Source organism: Protopterus annectens, chromosome 12.part0 (genome assembly GCF_019279795.1).
Source record: "Protopterus annectens isolate FY-2018-M chromosome 12.part0, PAN1.0, whole genome shotgun sequence".
In the NCBI taxonomy this organism is placed as follows: domain Eukaryota; kingdom Metazoa; phylum Chordata; order Ceratodontiformes; family Protopteridae; genus Protopterus; species Protopterus annectens.
This window is the reverse complement of record NC_056746.1, coordinates 1,277,002,584-1,277,030,170: the sequence shown is the minus strand read 5'-3', so window position 1 is coordinate 1,277,030,170 and position 27,587 is coordinate 1,277,002,584. Positions and strand designations below refer to the sequence as shown.

Below are 27,587 nucleotides of genomic sequence, written 5' to 3'. Positions count from 1 at the left end.
TGGAGGTAAGGAATTTTTCTTTCCCCACTGTAGTGCTATCTTGGAGTTGGTATATATTAGTAATGGGGGTGCAGGGGGCTCTCGGAGTTGGTATATATTTGTAGCGGGGGTGGAGGGGGGCTTGCCCCCCTGCATAATGTACTATAGTGTATTTGTTTTTTTTTTGTTTTTTTTAATTCTTCAGTGATCTGTAGTTTCGCGAAAGTGTATTTCCAGAGAAATGCACTTTCATGAAACCGGACTAGCAAAACTGAGTTTTGCTGAAGTATTATTTCAATGGGTCAAAGTAGACAGTAGACCCATACATATATATATATATATATATATATATATATACACACACACACACACACACACACACACACACACACACACACACACACACACACACACACACACACACTATATATATATATATATATATATATATATATATATATATATATATATATATATACATACACACACACACACACACTATACACACACACATACACACACACACACACACACACACACACACACACACACACACGCATATATATATATATATATATATATATATATATATATATATATATATATATATATATATACATATACACACACACACACACACACACACACACACACACACACACACACACACACATATATGTTTGTGTGTGTATGTATATGTATATGTACACACACCTCTCTCCTATATACACAAAACCTGCAGTAAACGTAACAGACAGCCTGTAAAGAAGCCACAGGATTCTGAAAAAAATCTTTTACATCATTTAGCTAACTAGCAATGCCATTTTTATTTAAATATTTCTAGTAGTGTAAAAAGCATTCTTAAAAAAGGGCAACTACATTTGTATAACTGCATAACCTGGAAGAAGGCATAGAAGCTACAAAACAGTCTGGAATAAGAAGAATTGGATCATCATATCCAATTGCCTACTTAGCAAACATTTATAGCAAAGTACAGAATAATTATCCACTAATCCAGGCTTACTTTGGAAAGCAACTGACACTTTGCTGCCTAGCTCAAGTAGAGTTCCAGCAGCACATCATATCAATGATCAACAAGCATGTAGCTCTTTTCCTGACCTGCTGCACCCCTTTATCGCTCTAAAACCTCTCTGCTTATACCATCAAGGATGCACAAGATAAATTCTCAGCTTGAAAAGGGCCTGTAATGAGATGAAAAAAATCTCCAAACTCACACTCCATTTAACAGCACATTCCTAATCCAAGGATTATGTGCAACTAGTTTTAAAAGTCTTGGCAATGTGCCAAGCTCTGTTATGTAGAAAATACCACACAGTACACTTGAAATGTTTTTTTAAATCAGTCACTGCATTAAAGGAGTCAAAAGATATATTCATAATACTTAACAGTTTATGACATATAGCATACTAAGTGAGATGGTTAATGCAGAAACACAGATTGGTGTGCTGCTTTTTCACATGCCCAAAGTGTGACTTTTTTATGGAAAAGTAATTTTGCAAGAAAAAACATCCCTGCAGCAAGCTTGACGTTCGCTTTTTTGCCAACTAAAAACTCTGTTTTATATTACATCATGATGTTTCAGGCACAAAATAACTGTTATCTCAGGACATTTGCATTTTATCAAACAAACCTGCCCAAATAAAGGGACTGTTCTACATAAAGAGGGACAGCTGGTTATCCCAACACAGACTTTGATGACATATAAAGAAGCTTGACCCTAATATTTCTGAATATTTTCTTGCCACATTGGCTAAGATGCATGTCTGACAGGACTAGCTAGCACATAGTTTCCATTTTTCTTCCACCTTCAGTAAAAAAAAAAAATAAATAAAATAAAAAAAAGTCAGCACGATGCGTCCTTGCATTCCTTCACAAGTTGTTATGCTGCCCATAATTCAGGAAGGCTGCTCCAATTATTCACTACTCCTTTTGTGCATATCACTACTTTTGTTGCCTCCACTGTACAGCTTTGATTTTATACCACCGTACAACTGATGTTTCCAGAACCATACACAGAAAATTTCATATGCAACAAATTCTCTCCAAAAAAATTTTTTTTGTACCACCTATGTGGGGACCTTTTTTCCATACCCCCTTACTTAAATATACCAACTTCACTGTTGCAGATGGAGATTTACCAGTTGCCTATAAGAAATAGCTTCTTTTCCAGTAGTGCAGCCCCTAATATGAATACCTGAAGTCTGTCTGCCTTCTTTGCCACTGTCGTATGCTTGTTTGCATTTAGTTCATAAGATACGAGAATCCTCTGAGGTCCCTATTTACATTTTTTTTCCCTTTTACTGCTTCCCCTTCAGTTCTGTATTTCATTCACAGGCTGTGGCTTCCAAGTTGTACAACTTTGGCTACATTTAAATTTAAGCCACCATATTTACAGGGTCTACTTTAGATAAATGAAAATGCAATCTATCGAACGCTCAAATGAGCAAATAATCATAACATCAGATGTGATATTTTGGGATCGCAGTACAGTGAAGAGTGGATTATTTGCCCTTTCCTCACTGTAGTGTGACCTCGGAGTAGGAATATATATTTAGCAGGGGGTGTGGGGGGGCACAGCTCCCCACAATACAAATGTTGATGTTATGATTATTCGCTCATATGAGCATTCGAGAGATTGCGTTTTCGTTTATCTGACATAGACCCTATTTAGACCACTTATCCAGTTATGTAATGTTCCTTTCAGTTCTTTGTACACCTTTTGGGCATTAGCACAATGGATGACTTTAATTTCCAGTCTGGCAATATCACTCATACAGACAACAGCATGGGGTGAAAAATTACTGCCCTTCCGGTAGCAACAGATAGCTGTCCTATAATCCAATTTACCATGTCCCACATGTTTTAAATTTAACTGGTATGTTGGAGTGATACGTACCCATTTCAGCCACAGCCTAGGCCAAAGAAATTAAGCAGTCATACAAAGTTGTCGGTCACATTACAACCATCAAATTAGTTATGTGAATGTAAACAGCTAAATTATAAAAAAATCCGTGGTATCCCTCAACACCTCAGAAAACCCAGTATGCAACCTATACTGGGTCAAAAACAAACCAAGCAGAAACTTCCCAATGTAGAGGGTGTGAAGTTCACTCCATTAAATAAGTTATGCACCTAGTTCACTAATAAAAATCAAACTTTATGAACTACAAAATAATATAATAAAATAGTAGGTAGTCCACAGGTGAGTTAAGAATGGAATATCCTTTATTGAAACACACATTCTTAGTTTAGTATAATGAAAAACATTAAAGACATTCATTATTTATAAATAATCCGGTTATTTGGAGCAAGGGAGTAGATACACAGAGTGGGTGTGTTAAGAGCAATGAAAGTATTTAAATCACTCCTTTAACCAAGTTCCCCTTCCCCCTTAATACCATAGTGTAACCTGAGACCGTGCTACCTTAGAAATGAAACTAAAAAGCTAGAGACAAATTAAAATATTAATATAAGAACAGCTTAATAAAGGCTTACCTACTAAACCAAACTTTATTAATTAAGAAACCAACTCACTAACAAAATGACTAACTAACAGAAAGATCTTATTGAACATTTAAGCTAAGTGGTTTCTTAGTTAAATGACACACGAGCAGATCCCCAGGACCTTAATGCTTTATTTTTAACATATTTCTACGTTAGCAATTATAGCTATGGTTTTCAGCCTACTTGTTTGTTTACTTGTAGATTTTTTTTTCATATACACACAAACCTAATGAAGTATTTATTTGGTATGAAAGTGATCTTTGTTAAAAGTGTTCCAGTTTATAAGTTACTAATATTTATTCTGATAGACGTCTAGTGATGTATTGTTTTGTTAGTCATTTTGTTAGTGATTAGTTAGCAGTTACTGTATTGTGGCTCACAGGAATATACTGTCTCTCAGTATACGGTACCCACTCCTTTTTTTTCCATCTTTAGTTTGCTCTCTCTCTCTCTCTCGCTCTCTGAGTGACTGAACACCACCCTTTGAATTTTTTTTATACTGCCAGAAATAGGTTTAGCAGTCTGCTCACATCTTCATTTTTCCTCTTTTACTACCCTAGTATAGTCTTTTTGTGTCTTTCGGCTTTTCCCGGTTAGGGGTTGCCACAGCGGAACTCCGGTCCGCTAATGATTGGCAGTAGAGTTTTACGTGCTGGCTTGCCGGGCCTAACGCACAACCTTCAACGAAGGAACGTCCATCGATGCATGTCGCCGCACAGAGTACTCTCTAACTGAGAATCGAACGGGCAACGTCTAACTGCGAGGCGAAAACGCTACCGCAGCACCACCACCGCAGTACACACCCTTGTATAGTCTTTCCTATTGGTAAATTTCTCCTTCACAACATATCTGCTTCTTAGAATTCTCCATTGCCGAGGCTTTCAGTTTTGACTTGGCAGAAAGTTTAGATTTTTGCTTAAGTTGTGCCTTTTCTATACTCTAACTTCATTCACTTGGAAAACACCCTACCAGTGAGTGATTTCATCTCTCCAGTTCTGCTAATCACTTGTACTCCTTGGTCTGCAACACTTTCAGGCTGCAATGACACTTCTAGTCCTTGCTAGAGGCTACAATATTTTACTATGAAACTCACTTCCTTCTACACTTTCTGCTCTTGCTGGCTGCTCTGCTGTATCGCTATAAATAGTGTAAGCTTTTCCTCTTTCTGTATCTTTAGTCAAATATTTGCACTTTTAAGGTTTTCTAGCAGATACTTTATCTTCAGGATTTACTCACTTTTATTAATGTATCTGGTGCTTGTTCCCATACTCTCTTTTCTTGTTAGGTAGAGGATAGTAATTAAAATTATTCACTTGCTATTTCCCTTCCCCAAACTGATAAGTAGTGTATTAAAGGGGTTACTTCTTCCCATTGCCTCTACAAATCTTTAAAGTGGAAAAAGTTTTTCCCTATTACATCATGTATTAAACTGGGGACTTAAGCAATCACCTTTTCAAACACAGTTTGTGTTTCTGCTGGAGTAATGGGACATTTTTCCTATCTTAATATATACAAACTGTTTCAACTTCTTAGTAGGGGTAGTCTTTTTTACAAATGTAATGTGCCATTCTAAGTGTAACCTGCCTTCAGTATCAACGTTACACTTAATTCTGCAATAGCACAATAGGACCATGCTCACTCAGCTGTTATGGCAGACAGTCTATCCCATTCCATAAACTCAGCATCAACAGTAACATGCTTTTCACTGGTAGGACAATGTTATTATTTGTAATATACAATCTAGCTATGTTACCTCTTTTTCAACATTTAAATCAGAATACATTTACAAACAATATTTTGATACCAGAATTTGGCACAGGCTTTGCCGCAGGTTCAGAATAATCACTTAAAAAAATAATTTTGCTGCATAGCAACCATTTTACCATTATAATAAAATGAAAATGCCCAGCTTCCTTAGAGATGATTTGAAATGCCCACTTTCTTAAAGTAGCAGACAAAACCCATTTAAATGTATAAATGACTAACGTTTCTATCATTTTATTTTGTGTGATGACCCCCCCAGGATCTAACAATAATTTAAGTAAATGCTTTAATCATACAATTGAGATCTTACCAGTTTGGGGGCAAATAATCAGATTAAACTTTTGAGCTTGTACAAAGCTAACACCAGCTCAAGCCAGCAGTATATTTTTTAAACTTTATTCACAGCCCTTATAAATCAGGGACACTGATTTTCGCTTTTCAAAAAAAAATGACACTCATTTTCATGATATGAAATCCATGAACTACACCATTATTTTTAAATATAATTTCAAATCATTATGGTGATTTCATTATATTTGTATTTTGCATCAAGATATATTGAAAAAGGCAACAGATTCTAACCACACAACACTCAATAATACAAGATGACAATATTATAAATATTACATATGAGCAGAAATATAATTTGTGGTTAGTTATCTTGCCAAAAGTGCAAAATTCTGAGAAAATTATGCATTTTTCAATATCAGATATTCCAAATTTGGGACTTACTGGTATTTTTCCTAGAAAAAATGAAAATCAATATCCCTGCTTATAGTCAGCCTCTTTCTTGCCCATGAAGGCCTTTAAAGGTTTGCCAGTCACCTGGGCAGAGAAAAGTATAGCACAGTCACTGCAGTCCCATCTCTCCTGGTATGTATACTGTTCAAAAGTCATGGGGGTACAACTCAAGGTCTTCCTCCATGATTAGTAGCTTAACAGCCAGAACATTCAGCACAGTCATAAACTTCCCCTTGGCTGCAACAGCACTAGTTTGCAGAAGTTATTCTGCTATTGTCATCTTGGCACAAAACAGACATACTCAGCAGGCAAAAACAGAACTCTTGGCCTTTGTCATGATACTGCTTGTCTATACAACTGGGGAAAAATGTTTTTTTTTTTTTCAAATTTCAGGGAGTGAAAAGTAAATTCAGGATCCTTGTAAGCATATAAATCTGTCCGTTAAATTTGCCTGATGCACCTAACAATGTGGTATCTAAATAAGTCAGAAGAGGCACTTTGTCCTAAATATTTATTAAAACAAAAGGTAAAAAACCCCCACAAAACACAGTTAATGTAAGCTATTCCTTAATACAGACAAAATATACACATTTGCATGCCACTTCAGATCTAGTGGCAAGATAAATTCAGACAGTTTTTACCTGGCTGGATTCTAAGCAGAATATCACCACACTGTTTCAAACTCCTCAGTTTTCTTTTATTCATTTCTATGTCACATTTTCCAGAACCGCTAGGCACAAACTCTCCCTGCACTGAGATGCCAACTTCTCCAGTCTCCAAGGTTGTAGCCCTTGATCTTTTATAAGTTGTACCAACAAAGTAACTTTTTGTTGCCAGTAATATTTAAAGGAACCTCTCAACCTAATAGAGGCATGCCTGACTTTCTTAAAGAAAAGATGTTTGTGCACAGCAGTAGTAACAAACCATTTTAACACGTATCAAAAATTTTACACATCAATTTTGACGAAGCCCACAAGTATATGCTACAAAGCAGAAAAACATATGTAAGAAATACTACACAAATCTAATCATTCATAGATTCACAGATATCTCAAGACTACTGAGTCCTATGAACATTCAGTCCTTGCCAGAACCCTCCCTTAAATAACACTACAGTCATGACAATTTTTAAACCAAATTATTTCCTCTATTATTATGTATGTAAACATTCCCACAGGACTTCTAAACAGACAAAAAGCACCATCTACTGGTCACAAAATATATAGTTACACGTTTTACTGAAAACATTTTCTTGACGACCTTTAATATTTGACCAGAACAATACAATTATAACAGCAGCTAATGTAATTCAAATTCAAATGAACATAAATCATCATAGTAATTTGAAAATACAAACCTTTGGGATATAATAATTTTCTGTTAGTGATCCATGCCTTCTTTCTGTGGGCAGTATTCCTAAATGTGTTTCACAAATGTGTACAGCTGATATGCTGAAAGACATGCATACCAGAGCTATACTGAATTCAATTCACCACCACCAAGTGTGAACTACTGTGCATAACACGATGTACCTGAAAGTTAACAAGTACAGCCACACAGATGTTGTTAGGTGACTTTTTTGGTAATTCACAAAACACAAGAGCTGAGGCAGGGGTACTAGCACAGACAAAAATAAGGGAATGCAAATGTGACGTGATCACACTAAAATCAAGAAACATTCAGAAGTCACTCAAAGGTGGGATTGTTGCTCAGAACAACATAACTGAGCATAATCAAACAAAGAGAGAATACATCACTTCTCACCGAGCTTTTTGGCTAAGGGCAAGTGTGATATATTACATAAGCAGCTAAAATACTGCATACTGCAGCCTGAGTACTTTGATAAGATAATCATTATGTGTTCTCCCTCTCAGAATAGTGACATCACAGAAACACCTCATTAAAATTAAATACAAGGTATCCCTACTCTGCATGCATGGCTAATTATCCTCTCATTTTTTTGACTCTTTTCTCTCCAAACATGAAGAGCAGCAGGGATACTACACAAGTATAAAACATTAACACTATATTATGCAGTATAGTGAACACAGTGCTATCAACATACAAAGAGATATGTTTGTTGTTGAATATAGCTATTCTGGGTGTGTTCCCACATGTCATTCAAAGGTAAAGGTTAAAATAACTACATAGTACATAGCTCAAAAATGTTGTCCCCTCACCCCACTCCCCATACACATGTAACATGTATACAACATATTAGTGCTGTGTTTGTGTAGACAATATTGCACTTCTGTGCACTACAGATAACCATGGCAAGTCTGTAGAATAGAATGCAAGGTTACACCTTTGAGAAGGTATACCACTTACACCTTCATTAGACAATACAGTAACATTCCATGTGCATCCACCACAGTGATACAGTAGGACATATGTTCCCACTTCAACTACTACCAAAATCATCTGTGCTCAGTTGATACACAAACACACAAACTCAAGACACCAGTGCATGTATGTGAATCACTGTGTGAAGTCCACTGGGGGGCTGCGTCACCCCAACAAAAATATACCATGTCAAAACTGAACTCTATGGGTTCATGAGACAAAGTCTGGTATGCTTTGTGGGAAGCCACTGTCTCTACAGAGTGGGAAAAGGGAATGTATTGTTGGCAGGATAGATCGGCCATTGGTCTGCAAAAGCAGAAAGCACTTGCTGTGCAACATTGTCCATCAGTATGCAGAATAGTATTTACTTTATTTTGAATTTATTAACTGGGGTACAACACTGATCCAACTAGTGGATTTCTTTGACAAAGTTACTCAGGCTATAGATAAGGGAAAGGAGGTACACACGGCTTACCTTGACCTTGCTAAAGCATTTGACACCATTCCCCATTCGGGTATTATTGATAAGCTCACCAGCCTGGGCATAAACCCTTACGTCACAAGATGGATCGCAAACTGGCTCTCAGACAGATCCCATAAAGTAAGAGTAGCAGGATCCATGTCCAAATCCAGACCAGTAACGAGTGGTGTGCCTCAGGGCTCTGTCCTGGGGACCCTCCTGTTTGGCATATACCTCTCAAAAGTACAGGCAAGCACGGAAGGGCTGTGGCTGACTAAGTTTGTGGACGACTGCAAACTGGGTGCTATAACAGAGTCTCCAGCCGACATGGAGATCCTCCAGAAGGGCCTAAATGAGACTGATGCATGGTGTCAAAGCCATGGTCTCAAGCTAAATGCAAAAAAATGCGTAGTAATCCCCTTTGGAAAAAACAGAGTACCCGCAAACTACAACATAGGAGGTAATCCCCTGAAATCTGAAGAAGAAATAAGGGATCTAGGCACCCAAGTAGATAGCCAGCTTTCCTTTGATAACCATGTTGCCAAAGTGATTAGAAAATCCTTCTGTGTGACCCATCTGATCACGAAAGGGTTCGTATCAAGATCTAAGGATGTAATGGCGCCCCTCTACTCTTCCCTCATCAGACCCATTATTGAGTACAATGCACCAATTGGAATGTACCTGGCTAGACATCTCCAGCAGCTGGAGAGACCACAGAGGTACCTAACCAAGAGAATTACTGGCCTCAAACAGTTGCCCTATGCAACACGATTGAAAAAGCTGTTCTCTGTTGCATACCTCTTTCTCAGATGCGATCTCTGTCTAACGTACAGAGCCATGTCCAACCCAGAATTGTTGAACATGCTCCATCTTAGCAAAACCAAATCTACTCGAGCTACACACTCTAGGGATATAAACCTCAACACAACAATGAATAGAACATGCTGGAGGGATAGATTCCCTTCGCAGAGACTTCCCTTACTATGGAACAGGGTCCCTTCGCAGAGACTTCCCTTACTATGGAACAGGGTCCCGATCTACATAAGACAGAGCCCCTCACTATCACTCTTTAAGAGGAACCTTGATGAGTGGATGGGTAACAAAAAGTTCACACCGGGGATCACACCAACAGCACTACTAGATAGGGGCCAAGGGTACTAGCTGCTAGTACAAGGGTCTAGGGAACTACTAAAGGGGTGGTGAATACCGCACAACGTGGCTGGGCTAATATATGCCTTCGGGCAGATAGCTCAGTACTAACCAATGAACTGCACCCATTTCAGTCTCAGCCTGGAGAAAATACAACAGTCACATTACATTACAATGTACATTACATATGTATTACCGTGGTGTTCTTTCGTAAATCACAGTAATATTACAGCCATGTACCACAGATGGTACACAAAAGTTGGATACACATTGTAGTGAATCATCAGGCCTATCACACAGTCCTTAAAAGTGTTAGTTTCCAACAAGAAATTAAAAACTGTTGAATGTAATTTCTTTATAATGCATCCCTTTTTAGTATTCTTCCTTCAAAACAACTTTTTCTTCTGTATAAAAATCTATACTTTGGTACAGAATGACCACACACAATCACATATGACTGGCACATTCACTACCTGCTCAATATAAAAAAAAATGGCTGTTGAAGTTAATTGATGAAATTTTCAAATATAATGAAACAATTCTCAGAAATATATTTCCCAATAACCAGTGAGGTGTAAGCATGCTGCCTTGAGATCAGTGCCTCACTGTGTTTTTGTGGCAAAATTCCTTCAGCAGGGATTTCTTAATTTTACCTAGTGCTTAAGACAGTCTGACAGGTTGACTGCTTTCATCTTTGTGAAGGAAAAAGACAAGCCTTTCTCCTGTAATCTTGACTCATACCCCCATGTTTAAAAAAAAAAAAAAGAAAAAAAATATATAAGTTCTCTAACATCACAGTACTGCCGTTAGCTGTTTGTGAGTTTCCACTGCATGGCCATAGACAAACTTGCTGCTTGTTTTGATTTGCAAAATTGAACCAGCTGAAGTGTGCAATTGCCTGAAAGAGGATATGACTGGAAATCAACTGCTAGTCAGACTGTTTCTAGTACCACATATCTATCCTGCACCAGGTCAATAGGAAGTGCTATTTAAGAAGTCATCCACCTTTTGATGGGTATGCAAAACTGTTTCTTTACTGTTGCCTTCCCATTCTTCATAGGCATTGGGGGAGTGCCATCAATTTTACTATCACCTTCCACATGTAAGTGTGGATTTCCAAGCATTCGTGCATCACCTATACCTATAATCCTGTCAGCTGTTCGACATCAGTTAAGCTTCTCCACATGCTATGCTGCTATGAAATCATGGCCCTGGTCATGCCATGTCTAACACAGACTCTACTCTGTGAACATATGACATGTGTGCCACTATATCTCAAGGATGTTCATGTGAACTACCTTCTCTGAGATGTCTATTGTTGTATGTACCCTACTGGGCTGCATACATATCTGTGATTGGACTACATGCTCTTGTGGCACGAGCACACTGCCTGCCTCCTTGCATGCTACTGTGGGACTTTTGTCTGCATGCCATGCACCTCATGGAGATAATGTTGGTCTTCCTATACCTGTTGGATGTGATCATGCACATATCTCTTGGACTGCAGTTTTGTTTTTGTGCACTGCTGGAATGTTACTGTGCTCTTGTAGTCTGTTTCTGATTTGCTGCTCTTCAGTGATGTGTGATTTTGTGCACCGCTGGAATGTTACTACGCTCTTGTAGTCTGTTTCTGATTTGCTGCTCTTCAGTGATGTGCTGTGGTCTGCTATCTCTTTTGTTCATACAAATGTTATGATTACATGCATAGCTGCGTTTGTCCTAACTGCCAGACTTCCATTATGAGTACTATGGACACTACTTTTCAATACCCTGCTTACATTCCCTTTACATGCAACCCTGTGATGTTTGTGGATTTCCTGCATGGCCTTGGAACATTATATGGGACAGCTGCAAGGACACAGATTTGCCAACAGTGTAAGCCTTGCTGTGTTGCTGAATATATGCTTTGCTCAGGAATTTCCTCTGAATTAATCAGGATGTCTACGTGTACTGTGGTGGTTGCAGTGGTGTCTAAGTGGGGCACCCTACTGGGACACAGCCATAGGACACAGCACAGCCTCTGTAACAGATGAGTAACTGCTTTTCTGATTTTCTCCCAAAACTATTAAGAGTTACTTCAGACTGTTTTAATATTTGTTCATTTCCCTCCTTGGCACCCCGTATGTTTAACGTGGGGATTGGTAATCTCTGTCTACCTTATCACTTATTGTTTCCTTGGTGCTAAAACTGTAACTGGCATTTCTATGTTTGTGACTGCAGGATTTTGTTCACCTGTCTGCTTTAGCTTTGGTGTATTGCTGTTATTGCTAGCATTATTGGTCCAATCGTGCATGTGCTATGACTATTTCCCTACTAATTTTCTGTTTCAATATGACTTGCATTTGTCACAAACAAAGACAATCCAAAGACTTTATTATATTAAGCATGTCACTTAAATTTTAGTCACTCATTTCCTACCCATCTTTTGACGGTCTGTAACGGATTACCTGAACTCGGTGACTCTCAACTGTGTGCAGTTTCTTCTCTACAAACTGTAGGACAACCTGTTTTATAACAATTTTGTCTGTGAACAGACTGGAATTAACTGCAATTTCCAGCCCACCTCTACTGGTTAGATTTGATAAATCAGGGAACAGTTCACATGGCATCACACAGTGTTAACTCTAACATATTCATATTGTATACACCATGACATAAGTGTTACTCCTAACAATACAGCTAAATAATGTACCACCAAGAGACAAACTGGAATATAAGAATGATGCACACAGTTTCGTAAAGGAAAATGTAACTGGCTTAAATTAGAAATGAATGGTACAATGTATATAAGAAGTATAGAGGAGTGAATCCTCAGATGATGCAGTCTAATATGGAGTGGTTCTACTTAAAACAAATTCTGACTTGGGGTTTAGCTGCACACACAAGAAGGCAAGTAAGATGGATTCTCATCATGAGGCTATTATGAGGGGATGCAGCAAAATAAAGAAAAAACACTACAGACTTGTCCTATAATAGATATATATATATATATATATATATATATATATATATACACACACACACACACACACACACACACATACGTACGTACATATACATACACACACACACACACACAATTATCCAAAAGGGTACTAGCCATAAAGCCAAATCAAACTCAGCCCCTCCCCCCTTTTTTGTTAATATATTTTAGATGTGCCTGACTAAATTCCATGTGCCCAATTTTCATACAAACTACAGACATCAGATGCTATAAATATGGAAACCAAATAGTAAAAAATAGCGGGTGCTTTGCAAACTGTATGGGAATACATAGTAGAAACCTAGACAGAGATTCATAGAAATAAACTACAGGGTGGCACAAGTGTTAGCCTCAAAGTAACAATGTATTTTGAATAAAATAGACATTAACTACACTTGAATAAAGTAAACATTAACTACACAGGGACATGCTTCATGGGTAGGCAGCCAGCTACGCATCACAGAGAACACAGAGAGCAGGAAAGTAAAGTCCCAACCTCAGCTGAATGGTTTAAAAGCAGAACTAAGCTCCCCTACTCATCATATACCAACAACATGTAGCATATGGTAAAAGTCTTGTCTGTTGCTTAGGTAAATAGGCATCCTATTTGTTCCCTTAAAGAGGTGGAAAGTGGAGTACAGGACAACAGGAAAGAAAATATACAACAAGCAAGGAATATACAGAAGGAAAACAAAGAGAAGGAAGGTCAGAATATTTAACCAGAGATAGGTGCCCCACTTTTTAGAAATTTACAGATAGAAAGGATGATTGGAAGAGGGAAAGGGAAATGGCTGGGAGAAAGGTGTGAGAAGATAGTCCATGTGACTAAGCAAACAAACAAGAAATAGTACAAACAGATGTTGACTGGCACACATGGGGGGCACACTGGATACACAAATAGACAAACAGATGCCAGGCAAATGGTTGAGGATAGCATGGGGTATGTGCATCATGTCTGCTACTGACTGCCCAGATTACAGGGATACTGTAGATAGGGGTCTACACCCCGCTGTGATTTCCCAATGGCATAGATAGCCAGTCTAGCAAACCCACAGTTCATTGCAGAAGGGGCTAACCCAGTAAGTTAATATCCAGTCAAGCTCCACCTCTATCACCCTCTCTAGCTCTGGCTGAGCTGGGGCATGTGAATGGGGCAGACTACCTGCCCTTATCCCCCAAGCTGCAGCCTTAGCCACAGCAGTGCTGGACAATGGCTGACATACCTAAAACTAGGTAATACCTTTATAAGAAGGTAGTACCATCATGATGTGCAGAAAGGTGAGAGAAGGGGAAGACTGCCACTACTGTGGACATTCTACACGTTGTACAAAGTATACAAGTACAAATGAACCACTAAGTGTCCCATAAACCCTGCTGGTCAAAAAGTCACTGCTGCCTCTTGCAGCAGCCAGCAGCATTTTCTTTTTGTTCTGCCTATGCTGATAGACAAAAGGGACATACTAGCCATTGCACACACGAGTGTGGGTGACATGCAGACAACAGTGGAAACAATAAATATACAAATGTACCTGCAATGAAGCAGAAGCCAGAGTTTGTACCCACAGACTTTTAAATCAGCTACCCTACCACATGTGCATGCAATGAAGCAGAAGTTACAGATGACATCCACAGCCTGTTAAACCAGCTGCACTATCACATATACGTGCAATCAGCAGAAGCCTAGGATGGTGTGCACAGGATGAGACAAACTATACTTAAACAGCTATGTGTAATGAAAAAACCCACACCTCTACAGCATGTGACATGCCCTACAAAATACCACACTACCACAGCAATTTATTTTAGATTTACAGATAAATGCTACGCTAGCTGCCTTTGCAGGCCATTTTAAGCCTTGCTAATTTCCCTTTATACTTCCCCTGGTGAGAATAACAGATTGTACCACAGATAAATTGAGGGAAGCCTTGCATGGGATAAAGCATTCTGGAGTTGCTTCAGTTCACTGGTAGTACAGGATAATCCTAGGGTACATTTTCTGTTTCCTATCCATAGATCCAAGTTCTGCTTGTCCATTCCAGAACAGTAGTATCCTCTGCTAGATATGCCTATCCTTCCAAACCATTCTGATCTTGCAAAGAGGTTTTGATAAATAGACTGAGTATTTCTGAAGCTATATGACTTGATGTGTAGTAAACCATAACTACTGGATCAGAAGAGGTCTTGCATAACAGACATGGGTCACCTCTTAGCAGTATGTAGGATACAGAGTATAATGACAGGGCTTTAATTCGGACCATGTAGGACATACTGTTTAGGTTTTGTACCTTTCTAGTGTGCATCTTTGTGGGTATTCCAGTTGTTGCATATGTCTGGACAGATATCCCTAAATCTAGATGACCCTTCCTTTTGTTTATAAACTGTGCAATACAGAAAGAATTTCCTATGGCAACAGACTCAAGTTGGCTGAAACTGAAGTCACTGTCCACATAAGTTCCTAAATTCTGAACTGGGTCAACTCTTAGAGGGGGCATACTGCCAATGTGTTACTTCCTCAGAGTAGATAACTTTCCAAAGGATACAGTAACGCATTTTTTGGTGTTTAATTTCAATCCATGATTTTGGAACAATTTATTTATTTGAAACAAACTTTCCTGCAGAAAGGTGAAGTCATTAGGGAATTCAATGACTGCTCCTAACTTGCAGTCATCTGCAAACTTAGTCAGCCAGAACCCTTTGGTATTGGCCTTTACTTCAAAGAACAGGAGACATACCACAGAACCCCGGGGGACTCCACTGTTGATTGGTCTATTTGTGGAGGTAACTGCCCTATTTTGATTTACTGTGTCATATCTGGGAGCCAGATGACAATCCATTGGGTGACATACTGATTTATTCCCAGTTTATTCAGCTTTTCTACTACGCCTGAGTGTGGTATTGTGTCTTGCTTGGAACAAAACTGAATGGAGGCTGAAGTTGTACAGTGTTGTTAGAGAGATGGCTAAATTGTGCTTCCTGCTATTTAAGATACATCCAGGGATACTGTTAGGACCCATCTATGCAGCACATATAACTTCTGATAGGACTTGGTCTTGTGTGACAGCTGGAGGTGAGCCAGTTTCAGATAAATCTTGAGGGACAGATGGAGGGGAGAGCTGGGTAAATTTAGCTGAATTTAATTAGCCAGTATGTTTGCTATATCTTTAGTTTAAGTGAAAGGTAATATCAGTCACCATCAGCTCAGCACATTCCTGCATTATACTTTTGAGATTACAAGCATAACCAAAAAAGGCCTTGTAATGGTTTTTCACTTAGGTGGCTATTTTAGCCTCAAACTTGGATTTGATAGATTCTATTAAGGTAGTGAGTTGTTTGTTTATTTCAGTGATGAAGACTCCATCATTCTGGGAATTACTTTTCTTACTTTAGGTCAAAATTATTTTCCTTTTATTATAAAGCTTGTTGATACTATAGTTTCACCACATGGGTTTGTTTCTGGGTTTTGCCCTGCACTTATTCCTACTGGATACAGCTGCATCTATGCAGCTGTTTACTTGCTGGTATAATGTGCTGGTGCACATTTCTGGGTATTCAGTGGAGTTAACTGGATCTGGTTGGGATTTGAAGCTTGTCAATATACACAGGAGTAGGTTGTCTTGGAGAAATTTCTAAAGGTACCTTGGATAGAAGGGATCTCTGGTTTCAAATTTTATTTTGCAGGAGACTGTTTTATGGTTGGATGTAACAAGTAACGAATATACAAAAAGAAAAGCGAGCCAAAACCAATATCAAACAAATAAATCCTGAAGAATAGGAAGCAGTTACCAGCCAGAAATCCTTTTATTAATATAAATTCCTTAACTCTGAAAATGTATAAGGCGTTTTCGTCCGAGTGCCACCCAGACTTCTTCAGAAATCAAAACAATTGACAAAATTAATTGCTCTTATATACCCTAAACTTAAACAATTAAGCTAATGAACTTGTGAAATAACTAAGCAACTAATTATTAGTAACTGAAGACTGAAAAGTACATAGAAAAAAGACATGTATCCAACTTGTCAAAGTTTAAAACCATATAGGAAAATGCATACATATTTAAACTCACAGCATAGCTATATAAAAAAATATATATATAAATAAAATATATATTACAGTTGAAACCACACCAATTACCATTATAATATAATAAATGTAAATTTAAAAACAAAATAAATAGGTGCAACATAATATTTTACAATTTAACTGATTTCAATTTAAGAAATGGTAAAATAGAAATTGAATCATTGAGTCCTGGGATTCTGTTGGCTTCCAATTTAATTTGCCAAAGAGTTTCTCTGTGTTCTAATTTAATTTCCCAAAGACCCCCCTAATTTCTTTAGAAACCATTTCAATAACATAAAAATGAAACTGAGCAGTATTGCACATTAAAGTGTATAATCCCCAAACAAATCCTGCACTACATGGCCTACAGAATATCTATTCTAACAGACCTCTACTAAGATCCACCAACAAAGTATTAGTTGGCATAACCAAAAGCAAAAATAGCTCTGGGGACTCCCTCTACTCTACTCCTATCGCAAAAACATGGAATGCCATCCCCAGAGAAATCAGGACCATAGAAAACAAAAATAACTTCAAAAACTCCTCCGGTCCCATTTAAATAGGTCTTGGATATGTAACTGTTCAGACCCTGGGTAGCCACTCCATAACGGAACTATAAGACTCCCTCGGCATAATAGTACTCAACTGTACTCTTTCTACATAATAGTACTCAACTATACTCTAATCAAACCTTCACTACCACCCACCATTACATAATACAAGCTCTCCTACTGCAACTGTAGAACTATATAATCCTACCCAGATAATGCACAATGGAATAAGATTGCACTAACGCAGACTGTTTGCACTGCATCACTCTTCTGAAAGCAAATTACAAATGTACAAACTCAAAACTACCTACATACAGATTTGCAGTAATGTGGAAAAGTACTCTTACAGTGGATATAAAAAGTGTACACACCCCTGATAAAATGCCAGGCTTTTCTGATATTCACCACAATAAATCATTTCAAAACTTTTCACACCTTTAAATGTGACCTATAACCTGTACAATTCAATTGAAAAACAAACAAATCTGTTAGGGAAAAAAATAAAAAACCTACAATAAGCTGGAAGTGTGCACACCCTTAAACTAATACTTTGTTGAAACACCTTTTGATTACAATATTCAGTCTTCTTGGGTACACACCTGCCATCAATTAAAAAGAGTCTGATTAACCCCAAATAAAGTTTGGCTGTCCTAGTAGGATTTTCCTGACATTTACTCAGTTGCCTGCTACAGCAAAAGCCATTTTTCACAGAGAGCTTATAAAGCATCAAACGGATCTCATTGTCGAAAGGTATCAGTCAGGAGAAGGGTACAAAAAAATTTCCACAGCATTGGATATACTATGGAACACAGTGAAGACAGTCATCAAAAAGAGGAGAAAATATGGGATAACAGTGACATTGCAAAGAACTGGATGTCCCTTCAAATTGATGAAAAAAGACAAGACAAAAACTGGTCAGGGAGGCTGCCAAGAGACCTACAGCAACACTGAAGGAGCTGCAGGAATTTCTGGCAAGTACTGGTTGTGTAATACAATTTCCCGTATTCTCCATATGTCTGGACTATGGGGTAGGGTTGCAAGACAGAAGCCTTTTCTTACACAGAAAAACACCCAGGCCACGCTATAATTTGCAAAACAATACACAAAGTCTCCCAAAAGCGTGTAGGAAAATATGTTATAGTCTGATGAGATCAAGGTTGAACTTTTTGGCCGCAATGCCAAAAGGTACGTTTGGCGCAAAGACAACACTTTGCATCACCAAAAGAACACCATCCCATGGTGAAGCAAAATCAACAAAAGAATGGCTTCACCAGAAGAAAATTAAAAATTTGGAATGGCCCAGACCTAAATCCAATAGAAAATCTGTGGGGTGACCTGAAGAGGGCTGTGCACAGGAGATGCCCTCGCAATTTGACATATTTGGAGTGCTTTTTCAAGGAAGAGTGGGCAAATATTGCCAAGTTAAGATGTGCCATGCTGATAGACTCATACGCAAGAAGACTAAATGCTGTAATTAAATCAAAAGGTGGTTCAATAAAGTATTAGTTTAAGGTTGTGCACACTTATACAACCAGCTTATCGTAAGTTTTTTATTTTTTATATTTTTTTCCCCTAACACATTTGTTTGTTTTTCAATTGAATTGTACAGGTTATAGGTCACATTAAAGGTAGGAAAAGTTTTGAAATTATTTATTGTGGTCTCATTTTTTATATCACAAAAACCTGACATTTTAACAGGGGTGCATACACTTTTTATATCCACTGTACTAATATAACTGAAAGTAACACCCAGGAAGCAACTGTATTGTATGTTTTTCCTATGCTGTTGCATTGTACTGTATGTTTATCCTATGCTGATCTTACTGTGTAAGCATACAACAGCTCCTCTTTTTGTTCTGTACTTAACTTATTGTACTTACTGTACTAATCATTGTATTGTATATTGTAACCATATTAGGTAACGCCCGACAATAGTATTTTATGTTTTTTCCTATGCTGTTGTATTTTATTGAAGCTTTATCCTATGCTGATCTTACTGTGTAAGCATACAACAGCTCCTTTCTTTTGTTCTGCACTTAAATAACTTGTGTTTATTGCATTTACTGTACTAACCATTGTGGAGCATTTCTCCCTGGGCCTCCACTGAAAATGGATTTCTTGCCCAGTTGGACTCTCCCAGTAAACAAATGCTTGTTTAAATAAATAAAAACATTTCTGCTTTTCACACCCACAGATCTTCATGGCAGCAAAGCAGCATGTCACTGTACTGATTCTTATAGTGCTCACCAGTTCATGACATGCCAACACCTCCGCTAGGTCATATCAGGCATCGACCTCATCAGATAGACCTGAACAGAATCCCAACAGCCACATTCTGAACTGGCTGTGCAGGATGTACAAGATAGTGGTTTGTTTTGCACACCAAGCCGATGTTCTCAATGAGGCACTAGCATCAACAGCCATCATCAAACAAAATGGCAGGCTGTGATTCACATTTTAAATGTGACTTTCAACTAAATGTTGTGCACCTTGTCACAGCTACATCATGAGATGCCAAACAAACCTACCCTGCATGCATGAGTGGGCATCCACAGCATGCCAGTGGTGTAGAGAGAGAGAGAGAGAGAGAAACACACCTACGCCTTATACCACTCGTACATTGCCAAGAAACAGCAATTCGTAGATACATCTGCAACATGGATTGTGACACACCTTTGCTTTAAATCACAGATGTGGTACAGTTAAAGTCATTTTTAGACAGCTGTGTAAACCAGCCTCGTTAACGTATAACACATTTATTCTACACTAGAACTTCTTTGCGACTCTTCTTGGGAGACTCCACCATAGATGCTAAATGACACAGCAACACAGCAGCACCAGCACACAAAGGAGTTCAAGCCCATTCTACTAACACAGAAGCATCCTTTCCATAGGAAACATAGTCCAAAAGTGGTATACAGTGTCCCAAAGTACTGGTAAAACGTAGTGCACACCGTCGTATACATACTAGGCCTTGACTAGGAATAGACTATAGTAAAAACACAGTTACTGTTATGACAGTGCTGCTCTGTATTATAGTTGACTGCAGCTTCAATGTGCATATTCTTATATATAACATTAACTGAACCAGGAAACTACCGACCCATACGTCTGACTAGCCCCATGTGAAAAGCAATAGAAAGGATAATCATGAACCTGATTAACAATAACAGGAAATTTCCAGACTCTAGACACAATCCAGTTCAGCTTTGTCAAAGACAGGTCCTGCCTGCTCGGTCTGGTGGACTTCTTTGAGAAGGTCACCAAAGCCATGGATGAGGGTAAGACAATGCATACTGCCTACCTTGACCTGGCCAAGGCATGTGGCACAACACCCCACTTGGGCATTACAGACAAACTCACAAAATTGGGCATAAACCTCTATGTCACCAGATGGATAGCCAAATGACTCATGGCTAGGGCCCATATTGTTACATGGGCTGGGGGAATCCACATCCAGCAAGAAGTCAATCAGCAGTGGACTACCACAGATCTCAGTGCTGGTCCTCTTCTTGTCTGGAATATACTTTTCAGATGTCAAGGCAAATATAGATGGCCTTTGGCTGACCAAGTTTCCTGATGGCTGCAAGCTGGGGATGATCACAGACTCCCCAAATGATGACAATTTCCTAGAGAAAGGTCTTACGCAGACTAATGATTGTGAAGAAGTGCATAATGATACCCCCTTAGGAAATCAAATACTCCTGCACATTACAACACTGATAGCACCCCCCCAACAGCGAGTCCAGTGGTGACAGATCTGGATATTCATAGATAGTAATCTGAACTTTGATCACCATGCGTTCACTGTGGTGAGGAAGTCCTTCTGTGTGGCTCAGCTTTTAAGTAAGGGCATGGCATCTAGCTCTATGCAAGTCATAGTGCCACTGTACTCAGCAGTCAAAAGACCAATCTAGTCTAATGCGCCCTTTGGCATGTACCTTGCCAGGTACCTGCAACAGCTGGAGCTTCCTCATAGGTTTTTCATAAAAAAAAATACATGGTATAACAAACATGTCATATGTGGATTAAATAAAATCCATTCATTGTATTCAATTTCTTATCGATTACTGAGAGGTGATCTGTGTCTTACATACAAGGCAGTCTCTGACCCAGCCCTGATGGAAATGTTGCACATTTGTAAAACTAACTGCACAAGGGCTATCCGCTTCAAAGATCTAAACCTGATCTCTTACATGAATAGACAATGCTGGAGAGACAGATGCATGTCACAGAGATTGCCCCTCCCCCAGAATAGGCTTCCTAATCACGTGAAGCAGACCCCTCCCTGACCATCTTCAAGCGCAATCTGGACCAATGGATGGAAAATCACAAATTCACTCCCGGGGTGAATCCATGTTCCTTACGGACAGAGGCAGTTTGTAAAAAGACTCAAAACCCCACTTGCTGAACCTTATTATTTTTCCCCTAGGGATAGAAAATTGGGTAGAAATCTATGTAAAACTGGCTAGGCTTGTAAGGACTCTTGAGCCATTATCCTTGCAATCTCCTATGAACATTATATACACACACTTACACAGACACACACACACACACACACACACACACACACACACACACACACTTATTAACTGATTACAGCAGCCCAAAAACAACAGAACTGCCTTTCTCTCCTAATATACACAATCATATTTTGAGAGTATGACAAAGGGACTCCTGTAGCAGCACATCCTAGTCACTGTCAGCAATGGCCTACATGTATGCCTGTACAATGCTGTCTGTGAAGCTAATTTGACTTACAGCCATGCAGACGTGTGTGTTATCTACCACAATAGTATACCTGCACGTGTCCAAACCACTAAAAAGTCTCTGGTACCCCAAAGTCTGCATCATGTTTGTGGTGTCTACTGTCCTTCTACCCCTGCACATATCTGCACTATGTACAGCCATGCTAACTTCCTATTTCTCAATGATAACTTACTATTCCTAGATATTATTAGTCTACAATTAACATCTCCCGTTTTCATACAGCTTTCATCTTATCCATAATGAATGGAAGGCAGAGATTAGGCAATGCTAGCTGAGCTGTGAATGATGTCCTGAAAAAGGCACTCAATCTGCTGATGATACCTTTTGGGCTGAGGGAGTCTTCACTAGACTCTAGAGGATGACATGTGGGATATAATGTCCCTGGGCATCAATGCTGCGGGTATTAACAAAATGATACAGCAATGACAGCAGGCCTTGGAAACGCATTTAGAATTACAGTAGACAGTTAAACAAATGAAGGGGATTGCCTGCCCCTTCAAACTCCATAGATAAGGCACTCTTGGCATCTATGCATGCAAACAATGAGAGCATGAGTACAATGCCTGGAACAGTCGGTAAGTGTTCTTGGAGTGGCCAAACCCTACATATGCTACAGAGAGAACAACCAGGTTAGTATTCAACCCATAGATGGTAGCGCTAACACAGATGCCAATTCATATGTTCCACCATATGTACATTGGGTGTTCAGGCACAGAGGAATAGCGGCAAAGAAATGCTGCATGCTTTCCACCTGTCCTTTACCTGCATGCCACAGAGTCTCAAATGTTGTGGAGGTAGTCAGAGATACTATTATGTAATGACACGCCAGACCTCTGCTGCGTTGACACACACACAGGCTGTAGCAATGTATCAGGCTGAGATTAGCATCTACACAAGGTCTGAAGGGGATGCTGAAAGAAACTAAACCACAGACTTGGAGCATACTGGCACTATCTCCATACCTCTCAACTGCCCAGATTTTTCCCACATATTTTTAATCTGCTCCTCGTAAAAAAAAATTTCTTGCACATAATTTAGGATTTAAGTCATTAAATAATGACAGACATTTGGGTTTCAGACTTGATATCCTTCATAAAATGCATGCTAATGCAAAAGCTACTATTGCAGCAACTCACTGAGTTTATAAAAGCAATTTTAAAATCTATTGCGACCTTCGTCCTCCCATTATTTTTGGCTTTGTCCAGATTTCTTGTACAAACTGACTGTGAGGTATAACTGCCTCCCTCCCTCATTCCAAGGCGGTCCTACACCCACTACCCAGGAGTGTGGTCTCACTTACACTTGTGATAGGACCTGAGCAGCACAGGCTAATGTCATCTCTGCCATCGATCTCAGTCATGGGAAACTCATCTATGGCAAGATCACCTACACTGTTCCCATTGGCAACAGCACCACCAGATGAGGTCACTGCATCTAATGTCGGTATACCAACTATACACAACAATCTACCAGGGGTTCCCTACATCATCTGGTGTCTCAGCCAGCCCCCAATTTGTGGGTACCATATTGTACCAATAATCAACAGATACTCAGGGCTATAATCTGGGTACAGTCTGCAGCTACCTATGCCAACATGGAGATGACTGGTGTGTTGTGTGGTTTCTACAAGGATGTCACCCAGCAGTGCCAATGTCTCAAGAAGACAACTGAGCCAAGGGATAATGCCATGATAGGTCTCCTGAGTTCTGTGGTGGTACATGTTGATGTCTACGTCATGTGGAAGCTAGTGAAGGTGGCACTCAATAGGTTCACATGGATGAAGCTAGTGAATGGCTACCTTCACTGCCCTATTTGGCAGCTGTGGACAGAGGCAAGTACATACTTTGAATGACTGCCTTGGGAGGCCATCACAGTGATGGAGCAGAGGCTGCACCTGTGACACAAAGTATCACACTCTGCTACCTCACATCATGAGAGGGCATGACACAGAGTCTTCAGGGGCAGGACAAATCAATACTGTACCCAATACATGAAGTGTTTCATCAGTTATGTGTTAGGGGGCTTGTAGTCCTCCTAATCCAGCCATCGGAGTGGCACCAGAGCATGATCACATACTGGCTTACTCACCATGTCCACACAAGAAATTCTATAATTCCATTTTCCCTCCTATGTCAGACTCCACATCTGCTGACCTTTAATCCTCTGCAGGTTGTTTCCAATCATGTGTCATTAGGCACATGTGCAATGATGATAGCTATCACCCACACCACCTTCCCTGCTGTTATGGTTTTAATGTGGAGATGCCTGAAGTACAGTGCGACTCAGTCAAGCACTGCTGAGCACAGCCTTTAGATAACATTGCATGCAGCATTTATATTGTGTAACACTGCACTGCCACTGTATACATGTTAGGTTCCACTGAGGTGGACTAAATGTTGTCACGTCACCTGCACGACATATACTGTGCAGAGTGTTGTCTAGTGGGTTGGTGTGTGTGTGTGTGTGTGTGTGTGTGTGTGTGTGTGTGTGTGTGTGTGTGTGCGCTGTGGCCACTGGCTGCTGTCTGTCAATTTCACTGTTTAGGGACAGATGCTGCAAGTCCAAAAATTCTTGGGATTGAGGACTTGTCTACTTGCCTCCTACTAATCAGGTTATTTATCATGTAACACACTACAAATCATTCGCAGACAGCGATAGAGGTGTACTGCAGTGCCAACAAGATGTATCTAGGCAGTGGAGGCCAGTTACTCTGTGGTGTTCTAAAGCTTCTGAATGGGTGCAAATAGATTTTGGTCATATGGGGTCTGCGTGGGCAGTATCAACCAGTGCTCCAATGGATACTATGAGTTATATGAAACATTGTAGGGACATGGTGGGGGTAAGAAATAAATAATAGTGCTTGTGGCTGTAGCTACATGGGACTACCAGTGTGCCTGTAATTACCTATTAGCTGGCCAAGAAGAATGTCACAGAGCAGGAAGTGGTGCTAGAGTTTTCTTGTAAGTTGTGTGTTGGAATCATGGGCGCTTCCAGGATGTTATGCAGACACATTGGTTATCAGCCCCTGTGCATTGCACACTACCTGACAGCTTACGGAATGGAAGAGATTCGTACTGATATACCACTGTCCATCAACACCAGACTGAGTCTCTGTTGCCATACATGTGCAGTCTCTAATTCCTACTACTTCAGTAGGTGATGATGTAGAAGCAACATTTAGTGGTGGCTCTCTATCCTATACAGTGTTAAGGAAACAGATATGTAGCAGAAATGTATCAAGAAATATCCTGAGTGTTCTACAGGCTGAGCCCTGTGATATACCCAAGGTGCCATTTGTTTGTCTCAGATGGGTCTCCACAGCCAGAATTGACTGACTTTTGTATCCACTGGTAAACAATGTCCATGCATTCATCCAAATCTGGTCTGTGAGGCCACACGTCAGCCAATTCCCATATAACCTCCATCAACATGGAACCAGTTCTGACAGTCAATTAGCTGATGGCATATTATCCCATACCTGTGATTTTTGTGATTGTGCTGCCTGCTGGGCCAAGTTGTGCTCCAGAGTGGCAGCTAGCAAGTGCTTATGAACATCAAATGTTGCTGTGCTACAGCTGCTGCTACAAGCTTATTCCAGTTGCAACTCACAAATTTTGAGTGCGCTTTTTGTCTTTATGTTCAGAGGCAACTATTTACACATGTTCACTCCTGATCACTATGAACTCAGCCTCTTGCATTTGCATCTCATCAGGCATTCATTAGGCTGTGCTTCTTCACCTGCATGTTATTATATGACCATCTACATACCATTATCCCCACATCCTTTTGCTAAATACCCTTTATAGGTGGTTATCAGACCAAGAGCCATTTTAAGTCTAACCAAGCTTACCCAAATTTACCAAAATATTGCCAAGATGTCAATACGCCAAGGAATTTTACCGTTATAAGTTTGTAAACATCAAGCATTCAGAGGCTGCCCTCGTCAGTTAGGGACATAGGTGCCAAACCAGAGGTGGATTTACAGTTTCTCATCCGCTGATCCAAGTTACATTTGAACAGGGTTAGGGATAAGCTTTGCTTCACATGGATGGGAAACTTGCTCCAGGGAAGGAGTAATTATTTGAGATACATACTTATTCCTTCAACATGAACGGTTTATGTCACAATCGAGGATTTAGGTCCTTGTATCATTTTTTTTCTGATGCTATTTATTTTGCGTATGTACAACAGATCCATCAGTGTAGGATGAGAGGATGCCTTGTAGGCCAGGCATCTAATAACTACACAGGCATCTGTAGGAGACAGAGTGCAGGGATAGGGCTCAGAGATGGCCTGCATAGGACTTGCTGTTTATTCCCTATATTCTTTTTGTGAGGAACCTCTGTAGTCTCTCAAGCTGTTGAAGTGCCCAAAGGGTACACTGTACTCAGTGGATGGTCTGATGAGAGACAAACAGAGTGACAATGACTTCCTTTGACCTGGTTGCCATGCCCTTACTTACAAGACTGTACAAGGTAGAAAGATTTTCTCACCACAGTAGACACATGGTGGTCGAAATGCATTCTCATATCCCAGGCCACTGGGCTAGCTTTTAGGGGTGTATTACCAATGTGGTAATTTCCAGGGATGACCTTCTTTCCAAAGGGTACTATTATGCATTTTTCTCACATTAAGTTTGAGTCCATGGCTCCAACACCAGTTGTTTACCTGTGTCAGGCCCTCTTGAAAGTTATCTGTGTCTTTAAGGTATTTCATAACCATACCTAATTTGCAGTCATCTGCAAACCTGGTCATCCAGAGGCTCTTAGGATTTCCTTACCTTGACTTCAGAAAAATATATGCCAAAAAGGAGAGGCCCCAGTACCAATCCCTGTGGCACTCTGGAAGTGACTGGCTTATTTGTGGAGGTGGATCCCACTCTCCTAGTGGGCCAGCTGGCTATCCATCTGGTGACATATGGCTTTATGCCTTATTAAGTTTATCTACAATGTCCAAGTGAGGCATCTTGTCGGACTCCTGACCAGGTCAAGGTACGCAGTTGTTCACTGGTTTGCCCTCATCCACAGTTTTAAAGACGCTCTTGAAATCCACCAGGATGAGTAGGCATGACCTGCTTTTAACAAAACTGAACTGGGTAGAATCCCAGTGTCTGTAATTTTCCTGTCATTTTTTTTATCAGATCCACGATAATTCTTTCATGGCCTTGCATACAGCACTAGTCAGACTTATGATCTATAGTCTGTGGAAGGTCCCCCCCCCCTTGTATAGAGTGACACCCGTTGCAGTCTTCCATTGGTTAGG

General features: G+C 39.7%; 1 protein-coding gene across 6 annotated transcripts in view; it reads right to left on the bottom strand.

The window, feature by feature from the left end:
- CCHR12.PART0H20orf96 (chromosome chr12.part0 C20orf96 homolog) overlaps positions 1-27,587 on the bottom strand; it is a 599,743-nt gene that overhangs the window by 556,107 nt on the left and 16,049 nt on the right. For 2 of the 6 annotated variants that reach the window (XM_044090312.1, XM_044090316.1), the window contains exon 1: positions 7,367-7,482. The exons of 3 other annotated variants lie outside the window; for them this stretch is intronic. In XM_044090312.1, the coding sequence (XP_043946247.1) occupies positions 7,367-7,471 (105 nt within the window). In that variant the 5' untranslated portion in view covers positions 7,472-7,482. Of the gene's footprint in view, positions 1-6,650; positions 6,790-7,366; positions 7,483-27,587 lie in introns of those variants that run through there. One more of the 6 variants, XM_044090314.1, reaches the window with a different exon arrangement.